The following is a 19,264-nucleotide window of genomic DNA, read 5'->3' as shown; positions in this document are numbered from 1 at the left end:
GGACATTCAGTGTAACTTACACCCAGTGGGGAAACGTAGATATAAGGAAAAACTCATCTATAAGCTTCAAATTATCCCTGGAAGTTTATGACAAAAATATGGGCAATAACCTTTCCTGAATTTAGCAACTGTGTCAAAACTTTTTGTAACAGTCAATGCATCTAAAGCTTTAAAAGTGTCTGAGAAGAATTTGTGGATGACAATTTCGGAAACCCCTTTTTCCTCCAATTCTTGTAATCGTTGGCAATGACATAATATTTGGAGGGGTGGGGACCATCATGATGTTCTCCACCATGTAGCAACTGATACTTTTTTCAAGTGAAAGCTCAAGACGTCTCTCTGTTCCATATAAGACTTCCCAGGTTTTTCCTTTCTTTTGATACATGGACCAGACATTTTCTGACCACCAGGTACACACACTGCATGCTGAAAATCACTTGATGCAAGCATGACATGTCTCATATCAACTAACATTTTCTTGCATTTATTGCATTTTGTTATCACGCTTTAATGAAATGACAAGAAAGACAAAAATTTGGAAAACTGACAACCTAAAAGCTTTCACAAATCACAATAATACTTACTATTTAAATGAGTGCAAAAAATATAAATATTGTGAGTGTGAATAACAACTAAAAAACTCATCGATTAAAAGTACAAAACAATGGCACCCCTCTGGTGGCCTAAGTGGTCAGAGCATCGGCCTCAGATGCGGGAGGTCATGGGTCTGAAGCACAGCCAAATAGCAACAAAGACTTATAAAAATGATACGAGCAGCTGCCTCTTTGGCGTTCAGCATTAAGACATTAGTGTTAGGACTGGTTGGCCTAGTGTCAAGATAATGGGACTGGTGGGACATCATGCTTCACACCTGCAGCTTGATGCTTCAGTGCTAGACAACACTATAAAATGCCAAACTGCAGACACTGTAGTATAATGACTGAATTTTTTTTAAAGCTATGTTTAATTTCCAAATCACACACACACACACACTCTAGAAAACAAAGTTTACCACATGTAATAAAACCCTACTACATTCCAATATACTGATTTTCTGGATAGATGAGTATGGTATAATAACAATAAAGATTCATTTTTTATTTCAGGAGGGGTTGATTCAGGAGATAGCCAAGTTTATTTCTTATTTTTCTGTGACTAAGAAATGTACTCAAATATTAATGTGACTAAGAAATGTATTCAAAAATATTAATGTGACTAAGAAACATTCAAATATTAATGTGACTAAGAAATGTATTCAAATATTAATGTGACTAAGAAATGTATTCAAATATTAATGTGACTAAGAAATGCATTCAAAGAAGAATAAAATATCTGGGAAAAACTGGCCATGGCAGTAACAGATTTCATAATTTAATTTAAATATTTCACACTGACTGTTACAAAAGTAGTTATCATACCAAACAACCGTTAATAAGTTCAACTCTATCAATATAGTCATACATGAACCACAAGTTCAACTCTTACTATACAGTAATATGGATGAACCATTAATAAGTTCAACTGTCAATATACTATCATACCAATGAACCACTAGTAAGTTTAACTCTCAATATAGTCACACCGATGAACTATTAATAAGCTGAACTCTATTAATATAGTCATAAAAATGAACCATTAATAACTTCAGCTGTCAATATACTATCATACTGATGAACCATTAGTAAGTTCAACTGTCAATATACTATCATACTGATGAACCATTAGTAAGTTCAACTGTCAATATACTATCATACTGATGAACCATTAATAATTTCAACTGTCAATATACTATCATACTGATGAACCATTAATAATTTCAACTGTCAATATACTATCACACTGATGAACCATTAGTAAGTTCAACTCTATCAATATGCTGTCACACCAATGAACCACTAATAATGTTCAATTCTGTCAACATACTATCATACCAATGAACCACTGATAAGTTCAAATCTATCAATATGGTTACAACATTGAACCACTAGTAAGTTCAACTCAATATAGTCATACCAATGAACCACTAATAATTTCAACTTTATCAATATCGTGAAGGAGATTTTTAGCATGAACTAAAATGTGCTCATCAAAAGTGTAAGATTCCTTGTGGAGCAAATCAACCTGCCAACAATCCACCTGTCAAGCAAAAATCCACCTGCCCTTGAAATCCACCTGTCAATTAAATCCTCCAAAGCAAAGGCTCTACTTTTGACATTGGATATTGACTGATGGACATTACACATCATGCAAGACAGAATAATGGTTGTCATGGAGTTGTATTTTGTAGATATGTCTCCTTTTAGCTATAAATCTCATTTCATTAACATCAACTTACATATACCCTCTTCACTCATCTGAACAAAATTTCCCACTAGCTCAATTTGGCAAACTCTTGTACATTTTCAATCCAATCTTCCTTTCACCTACTGAACTGGATTTCAACCATTAGCTTTGTTGGATACCCAATATATGATTTGATCAGGTTATCCGTCACATGTGAGATATAAAAACAAGTCCAAGTCCATCACATGTGAGATATAAAAACAAGTCCAAGTCCATACTACAAAGCTGGCATCTTAGATGACTCCACCAGTCCTATGCTCAGTGGTTATGACACTAGTAACTCACTCAAACCATTTGCTAAGCAAGAAGATACACCATAACATATGGCTCCACGCAGTGCGAAATATCAATATTTTAAGTTCACAAAGCTGGTTATAACAACATAGTAGTCCTAGCAGTAGACAAGATTCTATCTGCAATTTCAACCCTCTCTTGCAAAAGAGGATTTTTTTGTCCATCTTTATTTTTCTGTCTGAGGAGAAAGTGATGCATAAAAAGTCTGAGTCCCTCATGAAGCAGACGCAATTTGTCAAGCAAAGCTATCCTGTGAAACACAGCCTCCACTATGGAATCTGGGTAGTTCAAGAGAAGATCTGTTAGAATCTGTTTCAGCAGATGGACCATTGGCTTCTCCAGAGTACCAAATGATACAGTCTGAAATACAAATAATGAAAATACTGCAGTACACTAAAATCTGTCTGTGAAGGCAATAACTGGAATAGCAAAATGTTGCCCTTTAAGGGCAGGTATTCTGCATATACAAGTGATATGTGTGTGTAATCTTTAACTTGAATTGCATTAATGAAAGACAGATACCCAACTAGTGCCACAGAACTGACCTAGTGTAAAATAAGTAATCCAAACGAGTGGATTGATATATGGAAAAGCAAACGGATGGATAAGTATAAAAGTCCATAAAGACAGATGGATATATGAAAGTCAATACACGCTGAGATATACACCAGTGTATCTCCAAGGGGTGTAAAGCTGAGGGAAAGAAAACCCTTGGTGTCAGAACATGGGTCAAATAAAAAAAATTAAAGTCGTACTTTTAACAGTCTCCTTATGATCTTTTGTAGCAATATTATAGACCAACACATTACATATAAGCCAATATAAAAAACCAATTAAATAGTTTTAACCAAATGGCAGTTAATTTACTGCCTGTCAAAAAAATGTGTGCTATCATCAGTTTCATTGTACTTCATCCAAGAACACATTTATCAAAAATTCAAAAAGGCTAATGATTAATCTTCTTTTTAATAAGTTACATTTGTACTTTAAGATCTTTCTTTTATTGCAGCAAGTTAAAAACCAACAAAATCTGCAATGACCTCCTGACTTTGTAATCCAAATAATGCATTTATCTCAGCAAGTTTACTGATTTCGTTGTTGTGAAAGAATGTCTTGGGTGATAATGTGTTGTGGCAAACAAGGGCAGATTTTTTAAAATTTTTAAACCCTGTCACAAATTGATTATTCACTTTTGCAGGCTTTGCAATCATGCGATCAGAAGTCACACCAACAATCCTAATGGATGTGCCATATTCCAGTCAAGGGAATTATTTTCTCTCTCTTTCATTAAAGTTAGATCCATAGTTACTCTTTTGTGTTCTGCGTCTTTCACTTTCTTTGCTAATGATTCTTAGTCGAAGCTGTTTTAATCTGATGATCACTTTCTAGTGCAACAAGCATTAACATTAAACATCTGGACGTCTTGATGAGCTTGATGGAAATTGCGTGAGAGCTCACAAGATTAGGGGAAGCTACTCTGTAATAACATTGCCTATGCTAATTTGGTTTCCTGTTTTGTATGCTCCCTGCATTTTAATCCACTATACGAATAGCAGAGTGCAACACAGGAAGCATACAAAGCAAGGAACCAGACTATACGTATGCTCAAAGTATGCACGATGCCATCCCTCATCCAAAGATTTGGATACTAAATAAATCCCGACTGAAGCGTTAAAGAAACGAACATGGCAACAAAATGTGTGCATCAATTTTCTCCAGTGTGTGTCCCTGAAGCACAAATGTGCAAAGGTTAACACTGTATACATGGATATCCATACAGACAGATGGATATAAGAAGTCCATACAGATAGATATATGAAGGTCCATACAGACTGAGATATGTATGGAAGTCCATACAGACTGAGATATGTATGGAAGTCCATACAGACTGAGATATGTATGGAAGTCCATACAGACTGAGATATAATTATATGGAAGTCCATACAGATTGAGATATATATGGAAGTCCATACAGACTGAGATATGTATCGAAGTCCATACAGATTGAGATATATATGGAAGTCCATACAGATGAGATATATATGGAACTCCATACAGACTGAGATATATATGGAAGTCCATACAGATTGAGATAGATATGGAAGTCCATACACAGTGAGATATATATGGAAGTCCATACAGAATCAGATATATATGGAAGTCCATACAGATTGAGGTATATATGGAGTCCATAATGATGGATAGATATATGGATCAATTGAGAGACATGAACGACACTATACCGCGTCTCAAATCTAACTTATTTACTACTTGCATTTGCTGCAATTAGAGAAAATATAAACCTGCAGAACCCTATTTTTACATAACAATTCTACTTTTGTTTTTCCAGTTCTTTTACCAGTTACTTGTATCAATCCACCCCATCCCCACCCCACCCATCCCCCAGGGGTTTTGATGTAAGAAGGAAATAATGTGATATAATGCAAATAACTAGAATAAAATATAATAAAATTAGAATGTAATATTCCTTTAAAGGAACTTGTTTTGCCCCCAAAATGTGAAAGAATTACCATTCAAAGGTTTATTTAGACTTATTTTATAATATGCCTGCTAAGCTGATAGACCCCCAATCCCACGTATTACAGGACAAGTATTTATCCAGCAAATTTAAGGGTGAATCAACAGTTACATTATGGAATTTTATTTTGAATTGTTATTAGATTACATTATAACATCTACATGACTTGATTACCCAACTTTACTGTATTGTTATTACATTAGATTATAACATCTGCATGACTTGCTTACCCAACTTTACTGTATTCTGTTATTACATTAGATTATAACATCTGCATGACTTGCTTACCCAACTTTACTGTATTCTGTTATTACATTAGATTATAACATCTGCATGACTTGTTTACCCAACATTACTGTATTCTGTTATTACATTAGATTATAACATCTGCATGACTTTTTTTTACCTAATGATACTGTATTGTTATTAGAATACAATGTAACATGTACATGACATGCTTACTCGACTTTACTTAACTATTATGTTTTTATTAGATTACATTATAGTATCTACATGACTTGCTTACCTAACATTCTTAGATTACATTATAACATCTGCATAAAATAATGACAATCCCATAGTACAATACATCCAACTTTAGATTCCAGTGTAAAAAATGTAATAAATTAGTGCAGGGATAATTTCTGAAGTTGGATCACACACTTAATATTAAAACTGGTTAAATGCAATAGTAGACAGTCTCTCTATTACAGACTAATAAATGTCTAGCAGCACAGCAACACATTACAAGTTACACATTACTAAGGCAAATGGAACAAAGTGTCTTGTCAAGTCACACCATGGCCAGTTTTAGCAAGCTAAAAATTTGGATCTGTCTGGTTGCAAGTCCAACATACTAATCAAAGAGTCACTGCAGCTCCAAATCTATTACAGACAAATGTTACATTTACTGGGATTTACAAATCCACTTGCCTGACTATCAGGATCAACTCAAATTTGGCTCAGGCTTGTTAAAATGTTTCCAACATACTTGTTGCACGCAAGCACATAAAAGAGAGAGTGAGAGAAAAAAAGGCAATGTTCCATTCATAATGTTTTAAGTGCTGCAAGTTTTATACCCTGCAACTACACCACAGTCCACACGTCAGCACTTTTATTTAGTGTGTACATGTACCATATTTTTCTTTACATAACTGTCCAGTTTTTCATCTACTTCTTATGCAAATATGACAAAAAAGTATTATACTCTTTGGTCTTAAAATAAGTAAAATAAATGAGTGAAAAACAACAAGCTTTACTAAAATTCAACCAATAAATTACTTAAAGTATTCCAAATAATCCTAGATTTTCTAGCACAAGTTCTAATGACTAACGTTCTGAATAAAATTTAGCGATATTCAAAAAAAATTCCAATGCTGAAAGTTTTGATATGCCTGGAGTGGCATCAGTCATAGTGATGTGCATTTAGTCTTTTGGTGAATCAAATAAACACAATCCAAGAATATATCCTTATTTAAATTTCACTATAAATCCATGTTATTTTTGAGCACTTTTTATTTCCAGAGAAGAATATCTTGAACTAAGTAATCTGAAAAAAGAAATTCCAGCTCAAATGAAATACTGGACACAACAATGATTTAAAAAGAGAACTGCCAATGGCAGTATTGCCAGATTGCACATCATGATATATAGTTCACAATGACCTAGTTGTTACTGATGGCTGCAATATGCAACATGAAACATTTACATATCAAGTCATGGGACTCTACAAGCAATATCCTCTGATAAAATAAACTAAATGCAAACCCTGACCTCTGTGTTGACACCAGGCAGATGGGCCAACTTCCAGACACATCAACAGTTCATAACCTGCAATTCCTTTGCAATCCAACCAGAAAGCATCTAGACAAATCTGAATCACTACTGATGCAAACAAAATCATCCACATAAGTTACATCTCTTCATCATGTTCCCTGCCAATAAAGAGATGATAAAACAAAAAATCTGACCTTGAAGAGAGACAAGGACATGGCCTTGGTTGCTAAGAGATGGGTGATGAATTTTCCCAGGTTACAGCGGTTGTGTTCTGAAAAGTTTTTCAATTCCTTAAACTTGTCCCAAAAACTGAACTGGAAGGACATCTGGAATGACATAGAAGTTATTTAATTAGGCAGTACTTTTCTTCATTTATTTAATATAAACTTTCAAAAGTGACTTTCAGAAGATATTACTACCAGCATTGTGAAAATTCAAATACTGTTATTTCAAGGATGGGCAAGGTTAGTGTACTGTTTACAACTTCAAGTATATTTCCTGAACACAGATTGGCAATAATTTCCATCAGGCATTTTCTTTAGACAGCACCTGATTTTCTTAAAAGTGATTAAATAACAAAGGAATCAATCCAAGTTAGAGAAGGACATAGAATTTTATGTTAGTTTTCTCAACACTGTCAGAGTTTTTGAGCACTTTCAGTGATGCTCCAAAACTATGAAGTGGAACAAAGGCAGCATTTGGACCCATAATTACATTTGCTATCACCATACCATAATGTAGATTAAGATTTTAAGAAAGTGTTGCTAATCACTGAACCACCCCTGATTTAATCATGTCACGGCCATAATTTCACAGCAATACAATTATTAAACAACATAGCACAAATGCATACATTCACTTGTTCAAGTAGAATTATGAATAATGTTGATGATGGCTCAGAAATTCATTATTGTAATGTGGGTCATTTAATTACCATAAAATGGGTCATTTAATTCCCATAAAGTGGGTCATTTAATTCCCATAAAGTGGGTCATTTAATTCCCTTAAAGTGGGTCATTTAATTCCCATAAAGTAGGTCATATAATTACCATAAAGTGGGTCATATAATTACCATAAAGTGGGTCATTTAATTTCCACAAAGCCAGTTATGTTATCACCATAAAGTGAGTTAATCTAGACTTGAATAAAGAATTTAGCAATTTAGTGGTGTCAGACTGAAATCTTCAATATTACCCACTAAAATAAATGTGAACAAAACCGTCACAATTGTATAAAATAAACACTTCCTAAAGGTCTTCTATTTTGCTTAAGCAGAATGCTTCAGTAGCCTTCTTTTTCAGTTACATGTAAACATGACTCAACAATGTTTATATTATAATTGTTCTACATTATTACTATTATTATTATTATTAATATAATTCCCAAGCTTTATACTGAAAATATTGCACACGTCCTTCTGTCCAATGCTGTAGATGCCTAGTCATATTTAATGTCAGAGGATTTAATGAAAGAAATTCTGCACAATTTTGAACTGTATGCAATTTACAAAGTTTGAAAAGTCTTCTTATCAGAATGCTTCCTTTATCAAGTTTTGAAGGTCTTCATGCCAGAATGCTTTATATAAAGTTTTGAAGGTCTTCATGCCAGGATGCTTTGTATAAAGTTTTGAAGGTCTTCATGCCAGGATGCTTTGTATAAAGTTTTGAAGGTCTTCATGCCAGGATGCTTTATACAAAGTTTTGAAGGTCTTCATGCCAGGATGCTTTATACAAAGTTTTGAAGGTCTTCATGCCAGGATGCTTTGTATAAAGTTTTGAAGGTCTTCATGCCAGGATGCTTTGTATAAAGTTTTGAAGGTCTTCATGCCAGGATGCTTTGTATAAAGTTTTGAAGGTCTTCATGCCAGGATGCTTTATATAAAGTTTTGAAGGTCTTCATGCCAGGATGCTTTATACAAAGTTTTGAAGGTCTTCATGCCAGGATGCTTTGTATAAAGTTTTGAAGGTCTTCATGCCAGGATGCTTTGTATAAAGTTTTGAAGGTCTTCATGCCAGGATGCTTTATATAAAGTTTTGAAGGTCTTCATGCCAGGATGCTTTATATAAAGTTTTGAAGGCTTTCATGCCAGGATGCTTTATATAAAATTTTGAAGGTCTTCATGCCAGTATGCTTAGTATAAAGTAATGAAGGTCTTCATGCCAGGATACTTTGTATAAAGTTTAGTCAAATTTTATTAAGATGTTTAGGAAAAGTCATTTAAATATTTATATACTTTCAGTCTAAGTGACCATATTTAATGCAGATATCGTAATCTGTACAGTTTTAAATGTCTTTATGCCATGTCAAGTTTAATCAGGTTCTATCAAATGGCTGTGGAGAAATGGTTGATTAAATGCTTTTCTAATTTTATTAACTTTTGGTCAGATTTGTGAATAGATTTTAAAGGTCTTTATGCCAGGGCAACTTTATGTCAATTAAGATTCAATTATGTTCAATGGCTTAAGAAATTAAGTCAACTGAAGGTTTTTCTATTTTCTACAATCATTGCCACATTCTATAGTGTATATGCATTATTAGCAAAACTTCAAAAGACTTTTATGTCATCAAGATCTGTGCCAAATTTGGATGAAATTGGTCTACTGCTTTTTGAGAAGTTGAAAATAGCACCTGTTGATAGATGGGAGATATGTTTTTTTCTATTTATAGCAACAGAAGCCATATTTCATAGCAGATAGGTATCATTAGCACAAAAGTGAAAGGAATTCATCTTGGGATGCTTAGTGTTAAATTCAATCAAATTCTGTTTTGCAGATTATAAGTTGTTGTTGAGAGGTTGTATTACAATTAGCAACTGTAGCGACTGCTTCGGTCGCCTAGTGGTTAGAGCACCAGCCTGGGATGAGGGAGGTCATAGGTTCAATCCCTGGCCGAGTCATACCAAAGACTTATAAAAATGGTACTAACAGCTGGCTCGCTTGGTGCTCAGCATTAAGTGGTTAGTGTTATGTCTGGTTGGCCTGGTGTCAGGATAATGTGACTGGTTACATGTCTGCAGCATGATGCCCCAGTGCTAGACATCACTATAAAGTGCCACATTGCAGACATTGTAGGAATATGACTGAAAAATTGTTAAAGCTATGTTAACAATCCAAATCACACACAGTAATCGTAGCCATATTTGACAGCTTACTGACTTACTCTGCATAAATCTGAAAGCCCTATGTGCCGTGATGCTCACTGCCAAATTTGATTGGTCTAATAGATTTGGAAAAGTTTAAAATAGCAATCTTTGTTGCTGTGAGGCCATACCATAACTTCACTTGACCTTATGGCTAGGGTAACTAAAAAACATATATATTAGTGCACAACAAGTTAGTTTTAATTCTATCAAGTACCTGAAATCTGCGATCTGCCTCACAAAACTTCTGTCCCAAATATGCATAGAAGGGATTAAATTCATTCTCCTGCAAGCAGCAGTCAAGGATGACGAGAATTATTTCCCTTTCCTGCTGGGGCTTCAGGCCAAGTTTCATCAACTTTTCAAAGGCATCCACATAATCCTGCAACGGCAAGTTCACTCTTTATTCCTTAAGCATCTAATTCATTACATAAAATTGTCTGGAAATTTGAACCATGTCTTCTCACGGGAGAGATGTTTGCTAGATTGTCTCAAAAACGATATTGATAAATCTAAGAACTGTATTGGAAACTCTAAATGTGTGTAGCACACACAAAAAGTCAAGTTAAATATTTGTATTTTTTCCGGCCACTATTCCAATTCAGAAATGAGTATCTGTTATGCAATGTGTTCATCTATTTCATTATATGAATATTCACTACACAATACTTGTATCGACAACTATTTGGATTTTAATAACTCGAAAATATTACAGGCAAAATAAATTATACCCACTGCAAAGCAAAGTGTCCATAAGTGTTGTTTACAATGAGTTTTATCTAGCAAGTATATTGTTTCCATTTTCCTACAAGTCCTAACAGCCTGTATTTGCGTTAACAGTAGTGTTTTGCTGTATAAACTGATGCAGTAAAAGTTTTGATTTAATTTGTATTTGCTTTTTCCATAAGTTAGATATAATTACCCAAGTAATGTTTCCCAAGTATTCTTCCAGAAAGGTGTATTGAATGCTGGAGGAAAGGCATACTAACTCTTGGAGGAAACGATGTACTGACTATTGGGGGAAACACGAACCAACTCTTGAAGGAAAAGATGTACTGACTTTTGGAGGAAACAGTGTTCTGTCTGTTGGTGAAATGGGTGTACTGATGGACTGATGGATGAAAAGGCCTACACAGGTTCAGATTTTTTCCCATTTGAGAAGAGTACTCAAGTTTAGGCAGTACTCCAATTTCCCTGCTTTCAGCAAGACTTGGAGAGATTGGAAGAAAGGCTTATGTGGGTTCAGCATGACAGACAGTCAACACACATGTTCCTGCTTAGCTCTGCATTGTCTTCTTAAGTAAATGACAACATCTGAGGTGATGGGATGAATGAAAGGGTCCTTTTCAAGATATGCTTCCTATAGACAGAGGTGAGATGGCAGTGATCTGGAACAGAGCGTTTTGGACCATTCTGGGACACACTCCCAGTGTGAAACAAGCTCAAAACATGGGAGCCTCAAATCATATGGTTGCAAGTCTAGCATGCTATCCACTGAGCCATTGCACCTCCCTTGGTGAAGGAACTCGACAGCTTCTTTTGTGACGAGAATATTTATTTATAACAGTAGCCAAGTTGTGTCACTGGGTCCAGGACTGGGATACAGGAAAGGAGTGATGATGGATAGAGGACGGGAGTAAGGAGGATCAAAGGGAGTCATGAAGGACTGAGGAAGGGAGTAAGGAGAATCAAAGGGAGTCATGAAGGACTGAGGAAGGGAGTGCACTTTTATTTATATCTACTTGGAGAACTTAAATCTACAATGTTGTCTGTGGAACTCAGTTTGTTTTACCTCACTAGACATTATAACACAGAAGATGTTCCTCCTAATCTCGGTGTTCATTCTCTGTTTTTTGGCCAACTCCAACAGATGACCACTGAAACTACCAGTACCTTCGCCATGGGTCTGTGGTTTATCTGAAAAATACATCCTGATAGTCAATATTTTATGATTTTAAAATCTGCTTCAATCAGTCTGATTTTGTTTATATCAATAAAAATGTGGCCATATTAACTACATAAAATCAGTTGCTTCCTTTCATGAAAAACAAGTGCTATACTTGTGAACCATATTAACATTTTACTTTTGAACCCTGTGGCCACTAGTATCAACAAAAAAACAAACCGTTTATCTATAATATTTAGTGAGTGGGAGCACACCAACTACACCTGCTTTAATCAGGATCTTTAAAACAGTGTTTAATTAAACAAAGAAAGTAGTTCACAGCATCCCAGATGTGGATGACACAGCTTTATCCTAACATGCACCCACAATGCCTGTCTGGTGGCACTAGGGAAAATATATATGGCAATTATAAGACACCACCATTTTTAAGTAATGCTGAATGAAATCTTAGCAGCCTAGTTCTGGTGCGAATGTTCATACGAAAGTGAACCCAGTGTATGTCTGGTTGCTACAGGGGAGTAGAAAAATAATTTGTCTAGACTTGATTGTGATGCAATTCTGAATAAATCCTTGAAAACAGGAAATGTAACCCACATTTCTAAGATGCACTCTCAATATAATTTTGCTGGTGACAGATGAAGATATACTGCAAATAAACTTAACATAAATCTGCAAGCAATTGTAATAAATCTTGGAAAGTAGGTAACAGTGCCTGAACCTGGGATACAACAGTCATTCCAGATATGCCTATTGTACACATTTTATGTCTATATAGGTCTATCTGAATACAATGCAAAGCAGATCATAGTGACCCAGATTCTGGTTCACAGCACACATCTCAAAATGCATCCGCAAACTTGCAGTACAAGAGTAACAGCATGAAAGACGACAGCTGGCCACACTAAGAGATAAATGGAAAAAAAGTGAATTCCATATACAGACTATTTCTGGACACAATGAGAGATAAATGGACAAAGTGAATTCTATATACAGCCTGCTTCTGGTCACACAAGTATAAAAATATTAAACTTTATAAAAAAAATTATAATTCAATTAATGTCTCAAGTTGCCAGGTATCATAAAATAGTTGCACTCCTTGATGCCATAGGAAAATAGTGACGTAAATTTAACTGTGTAACAGCATGCAAGATTAAATTCATAACATGAGAAATGTTAAGTCTTACAAAAAATATGAAACATGTACTTTTACAAGATTGTTTTATCCAGCAAAAGTACATGTTCATTCTATAGTATTAAAAAAACAAAAAACAATAGTATTAAGAAATAATGACCTCATACATGTGGGGTAAAATTAACTCAAAGACTCAGGCATTAGAGAAAACACTACTTAATAAATGTGGGTGAAATTCTCTCACTGGGTGTATCCTTGACAACTGCCACATAATAATAAGATTCGCTCGGTTTGTGGCAATTAGTGCCATTTTTCAGTATATGATAGGCTATACATGTTGGCCAGTATATTCAGTGGAGGAAGATGGCACATGGGAAGATACTGGCAAGCTATCTCACATCCCCACATTAGTCAAGCTGAGACTCAAACTCACGTGGACAGATGTGAGATGTGGGAGTGATCTGTATAGGCAAGAACATTGGACCATTTGGCCACCTAGGGCTCCATTATACATGGTTCCCACACTTCTCTAAATATAAATTTCCAGGTCTTTTCCAGTTTTTTCCAGGATGATATATATTTTTTCAAGGTTAACATATGACATTAGTGAATGGAATTGAAGAACATTTTGGATTATAAAACATGCATTTTGCAAACCTGAAGACTCTCTAAAACATATATGTCAGAAAAGATGATCATGTACAAAACCACAAAATGAGTCACACAAAAATAAATCTTGCTATATTCCTACAAAATGGCATTTAAAGCCATTTCAATATACAGAATACAAATCCTAACTTTACTTTGCTGACCTGCATCATGTTGCTACGTGAAAACAACATGAGCATAAATTATCTGTTTCCTTCCAAACGTTTAATTCTAAAGAATTCTAGAGCAATATATGTGCATGTTATACAAAGTAAACATTTCCTATCACAGTATGAAAAAACCCAATAAATGCAAAGTATTAGAATCTTATCTTGTAATGAAAAAAGTTTACCCTGAATTTATGTGTGCCAATAAAATCTCAAACAAGATTTTTCACCAACCTAAACTCCTTAAGACGATTTGGTTTAATATTCCATCATTTAAAGATATTTACAAAAGGATAAATTTAAATTTTGACAAAAGATCTTCAAAATTATATATTGCTGTATAAACAAGGACCGAAATTTCGGTAAAATCATTTCGTCTTCTTGTGGTTCAATAAACCAGTCCCAAAATCTGTATTGATACATGGGCTCTTATAGTTTCTTAATATATATATAAAAAGTGACAGCAATTTCCCATTTCTCTTACATTCTGTTTAAGATCTGAAACCAATGCTTCAAGCTATATGTCACTGTGTAATAGTTTCGCACCAAAGGTCAGCTCAGAGAGTCGACATTTTCTAATCTGGGTTTCCTGAGAATATTCCAACCCGATTTTTCACATTTGGACATTTAGGATGGAATGTGGGCTTAGAGCAATTACAAATAAAAAATGTGGAATCTGCTGCCACCGAAGGATAGCTTACCATTGGGCCTAGCAAATTTAGCTATGTTATAACGACTTGCACCTGCATGAACTCGATAAGAAAATTATTTATTTTATTGAAAATGGCAAATATTATATTCATTATGTCTTTAATCCACTGACAGTCGAGACGAAACTTGACATAGATGAAACCTGACCCGGTACTCGCCATTTGCGTTAATAGTCACATGACTTCACAACTCTCAAGCATTGACATCGGAAGTCAGATACTCACGTGATATCAACAGCAAACTCCTTTTTAATGTCGTTGTACAAAATTTCAATTATATTAAATTAAAGTCTGATACCTTTGGTAAAAAAAAAAAACAGAAAGAACATATTCTCAACATATTTATTACGAGAACAACTACAAGAAACTTTACTAGTCTTATTCATCAAGCGGAGTAGTCTGGTTCCCTGCTTCGTATGCTTCCTGCGTAAAAGAGCACATGTCAACGTGGTAGTCACATGATACAACAAAACTCCAGAAGTAGGTCTCGGAATAAATGTAGTAAATATTGTGCTCTTTCCTTTTTGTATTTTTATCACAACCAGTATAGGACTTTCATTTAATATTTTTTCTACAATATTTGAAAATGATGGTTGTGAGATTCTGTGTGCTCGTGCGACTAGCAATCAAAATCACTAGTACCAGCTCAAATTTCCTCAACGCATTAGTTTTATCGTCTTTCAGCAGATTAAAGACATGACGATATTAATACTCGCAATTTCTGAGAAAACAAATAATTTTCATATCAATTTTATGCAGGTATAACTCGATTTAACAATGTTTAAGTTTGCTGGCCCATCCGCTAGGTGGCTAACAAACTGTCTCTGAAACAAAAAGTCTACAAGACAAATCTAATCCACTGAGATTTTGGATTGTTTCAACAAATATATTTCTGGCAAACACCCAAATGATCCATACTGCAACCTACTAATATTCTGGTTAGAACTCGATAAAAGTAACTCATGATCAATTCAGTTATGACTTAATTATGTAAGTGTTTTGGGCGTTGAGTTGTGGAGCAAAATTCAAGGGTTTTTCCTGACTTTCGTCAACATTTGCAAAATTCAACAAAAGGAACACTGATTATAAGAATCACACTATACTAAGGGACTTTATATAAAGTGAGACACCATTATATTTCTCATTACTTCTCAAGACTAAGTCAAGAATTTGTTTAAATATTTCCATTATCTTTTTACATTTCTTCAGCAAATGTCCAGAAATTTGATGAGCGTGACAAGATATTCCTCCAATAAAAACCTGGCTGAGTCATTAATAACACTGGACAACAAATTTTTACAAAAGTCATGTTACTGAAATAAAATTAGTCAATTCTTATCAATTTTTATGTGCTGAACACGAATATGACAGTCAAATTGCAAAATTGGCTCTAGTTTTTTTGTAATCTGCAAGAAATTAATGTTTACATAACGAAATGCATTCCAATAGTAAAAGGTCAACTGTAATAGCCTACCTATAAAAAATCAAGTCATTGACTACATCTTAGATTTCTTCGCCTGTCTCTTGTACAGCTGTTCGGGAGCATCTCTGAGGAGTGTCCAGCAGTAGTCAGCCAGCATTGTAGTGGACCATTTTCCCTGGTATCTTTGTTCCATTGTTGCGATATCTTGATGAAAACGTTCGCCGTGTTCATCACTAACAATACCACAGTTGCTAGGAAAGAAATCCAAATGGGAATGAAGGAAGTGAATCTTTAGAGACATATTGCAGCCAAGTTTCTTATACTTCATCAACATGTCTTCTACTAGTTCCTTATAGTTTTCTGCCCTAACATTTCCGAGGAAGTTTGTAGAAACTAGGCGAAAAGCATTCCATGCTTGTTTCGCGTCACCTTCCAGCAAGTTGTTGAACCGGTCATCTTTGAAAAGCTCTCGAATCTGAGGACCCACAAAAACTCCCTCTTTAATCTTTGCTTCGCTGAGTCGAGGGAATTTTTCATGCAGGTATCGGAATGCTGGCAAAGTCCGGTCAATGGCTTTCATGAAGTTCTTCATCAAACCTAGTTTGATGTGAAGGGGTGGTAGCAAGATTTTCTGAGCCTCAACCAGAGCTGGGTGTTGGATATTCTTCTCTCCAATGGCTACATTCTGCCTGTGAGTCCATTCCTTCCTCATGTAGTGCATTTCCCTTGCTCGGCTATCCCACTCGCATAAGAAACACATGTATTTTGTATATCCTTGCTGCAGTCCCATTAAAAGGGCAACTACCTTCAAATCACCACAGAGGTGCCAGCTGTACTTGTTATACTCAATGGAATTCAGTAGCTGCCTTAAGTTATCGTATGTCTCTTTCATGTGGACAGCATATGCTACTGGAATAGATGGAAGAATGTTTCCATTGTGCAAAAGCACAGCCTTGAGACTCAGTTTCGAAGAGTCCACAAATAGTCTCCATTCTTGTGGGTCATGAGTGATTTTTAAAATCATTCATGAGGCCCTCAATATCGGAACAGAATATCAGATTACTTTCCTTTCTGAAGAAAGGCTCCAATTGCTGGTGGCGCTTTCGATATGCAGTAATTGTGACATCTTCTTCTAGAAGATTCCATTGTTGGAGTCTTGATCCTAGCAATTCTGCCTTGTTCTTTGATAAGTTCAAATCACGAATCAGGTCATTTAGTTCTTCCTGTGTTATTCTGTGTGGGGTTGATGATGCACCACAGTGAAAATCTGGATCACTGCATGCTGATGGACCAGGAGAAGAACAGGTCAACTCACCTTTGTCTTCGTCAGATGAATCAAGAGAATATTCTGCTGGAGGTTCTGGAATAGGAAGTCCCTCACCATGTGGAACTGGTCTCAATGCAGACGGAATGTTTGGGTAGACTATTCTCGACTTCTTTCACTTCGTTATTCCGCCGGAAAGAGGAGGAACCAAGCAGAAGTAACAGTCATTTAGGTGGTTGCTTGGCTCTCTCCACACCATTGGGACTGCAAACGGCATTGATGACCTTTTGCAATTCAACCACTGTGAAAGCTGTGTTGTACATGTAGCACAGCATATATGCGGAGCCCAAGGCTTGTCTTGGTCACCAACCTTGCATCCGAGAGTAAAGATGATATGCCTTCTTCACTTGAGAATTGATACTTTTCTTCTGGTTGGCAAATGTCACTTCCCCACAAATATAGCAAAAATTGTCCGCGGTATTAACACACTTTCGAGGCATTACTGTTCTTTATTGTACGTAAATGGATAAAATAATAAGTTTTATGTAACAGTAGCTTGAACTGTCTCGCACAACGTCTAAAATATTTTAAATGCTGAACCTATCTGATTGGGCTTTATATAGTACACTGCTTACGTCAGCTTCAGCAGCCGCCTGGCATTAGTATAATAGGCCTACACATGTATAGTACACTGCTGACGTCAACTTACTTCAGCAGCCGCATGGCATTAGTATTGCAATGCATCAGAAAATGATGCAATCAACTGTGGATGATGTGAGCATGATGGTATTATGCAATGTTACATCATTATTCCGGATGTTGCTGCAGTCCTACTGGAGAAATTCACGCAGTGAAACATAGAAAATGAGGTATATGAATATCTTCAAAACGAGAGCCAATACAAATTTTTCACGGTTATATTCGTGTTCGGCACACCAAAATACTACAGATTAGGGCCTTTTCAAGTCAGTAATGATTTCACTGTTGACCAGTGTAAGCTTAGTAATACAGTATTCATTCATTATAACAATAATACAGTACTCATTCATTATAACAATAATACAGTACTCAGTATAACAATAGTACAGTACTCATTCATTATAACATTAATACTGTACTCACTCATTATAACAATACAGTAGTCACTCATTATAACAATAATACAGTAGTCATTCATTATAAAAATAATACAGTACTCACTCATTATAACAATAATACAGTACTGACTCATTATAACAGTAATACAGTACTCACTCATTTTAACAATGTTCACTACTACCATAAAGAATACTGCCTTACAGTGAGATTTCCCTAGGGTGAAGTACTTGATACAGTACTCCCTCATCATAATACTGTTCACTGGCATCATATGTAAACTTCCTTATAGTTAAACCACCTAATAATGACGTGCATGATACAGTACTCCCTCATTATAACACTGCTCACTGGCATCATAGGTAAACTTCCTTATAGTTAAACTACTTAATATTGACATGCATGATACAGTACTCCCTAATTATAATGCTGTACATGGGAGCCATAGAGTATACTGCCTTACAGTGAGATTTCCCGAGGTGAAGTACTTGATACAGTACTCCCTCATCATAATACTGTTCACTGGCATCATAGGGTAAACTTCCTTATAGTTAAACCACCTAATAATGACATGCATGATACAGTACTCCCTCATTATAACACTGTTCACTGGCATCATAGGTTAACTTCCTTATAGTTAAACTACTTAATATTGACATGCATGATACAGTACTATAATGCTGTACATGGGAGCCAAAGAGTATACTGCCTTACAATGAGACAACCTTATAATGAAGTAAACTATTCTTACCATTTTATTACCAGACAATAAAATATCCATTATCATACCCACCTAATAAATTAAAATAATCTTAAGGGCCTTATGGT

The 19,264-nt window shown here is 35.3% G+C and overlaps 1 protein-coding gene across 1 annotated transcript in view; it reads right to left on the bottom strand.

Moving 5' to 3' along the window:
• Positions 1 to 1,083: 1,083 nt before the first annotated feature.
• The window catches only part of LOC149776744 (nucleolar MIF4G domain-containing protein 1-like), a 92,073-nt gene continuing 73,892 nt past the window's right edge, over positions 1,084 to 19,264 (bottom strand). The window contains exons 12-15 of the mRNA XM_089941412.1: positions 11,884 to 12,008; positions 10,309 to 10,473; positions 7,147 to 7,278; positions 1,084 to 2,997 (exon numbers count right to left, since the gene is read on the bottom strand). Coding sequence (XP_089797538.1) covers positions 2,716 to 2,997; positions 7,147 to 7,278; positions 10,309 to 10,473; positions 11,884 to 12,008 — 704 coding nt within the window. The 3' untranslated portion in view covers positions 1,084 to 2,715. The remainder of the gene's footprint in view (positions 2,998 to 7,146; positions 7,279 to 10,308; positions 10,474 to 11,883; positions 12,009 to 19,264) is intronic.

This window comes from Sinohyriopsis cumingii, chromosome 18 (genome assembly GCF_028554795.1).
Source record: "Sinohyriopsis cumingii isolate HCF-2022 chromosome 18, ASM2855479v2, whole genome shotgun sequence".
NCBI lineage: Eukaryota > Metazoa > Mollusca > Bivalvia > Unionida > Unionidae > Sinohyriopsis > Sinohyriopsis cumingii.
This window is presented reverse-complemented; position numbering and strand designations above follow the sequence as displayed.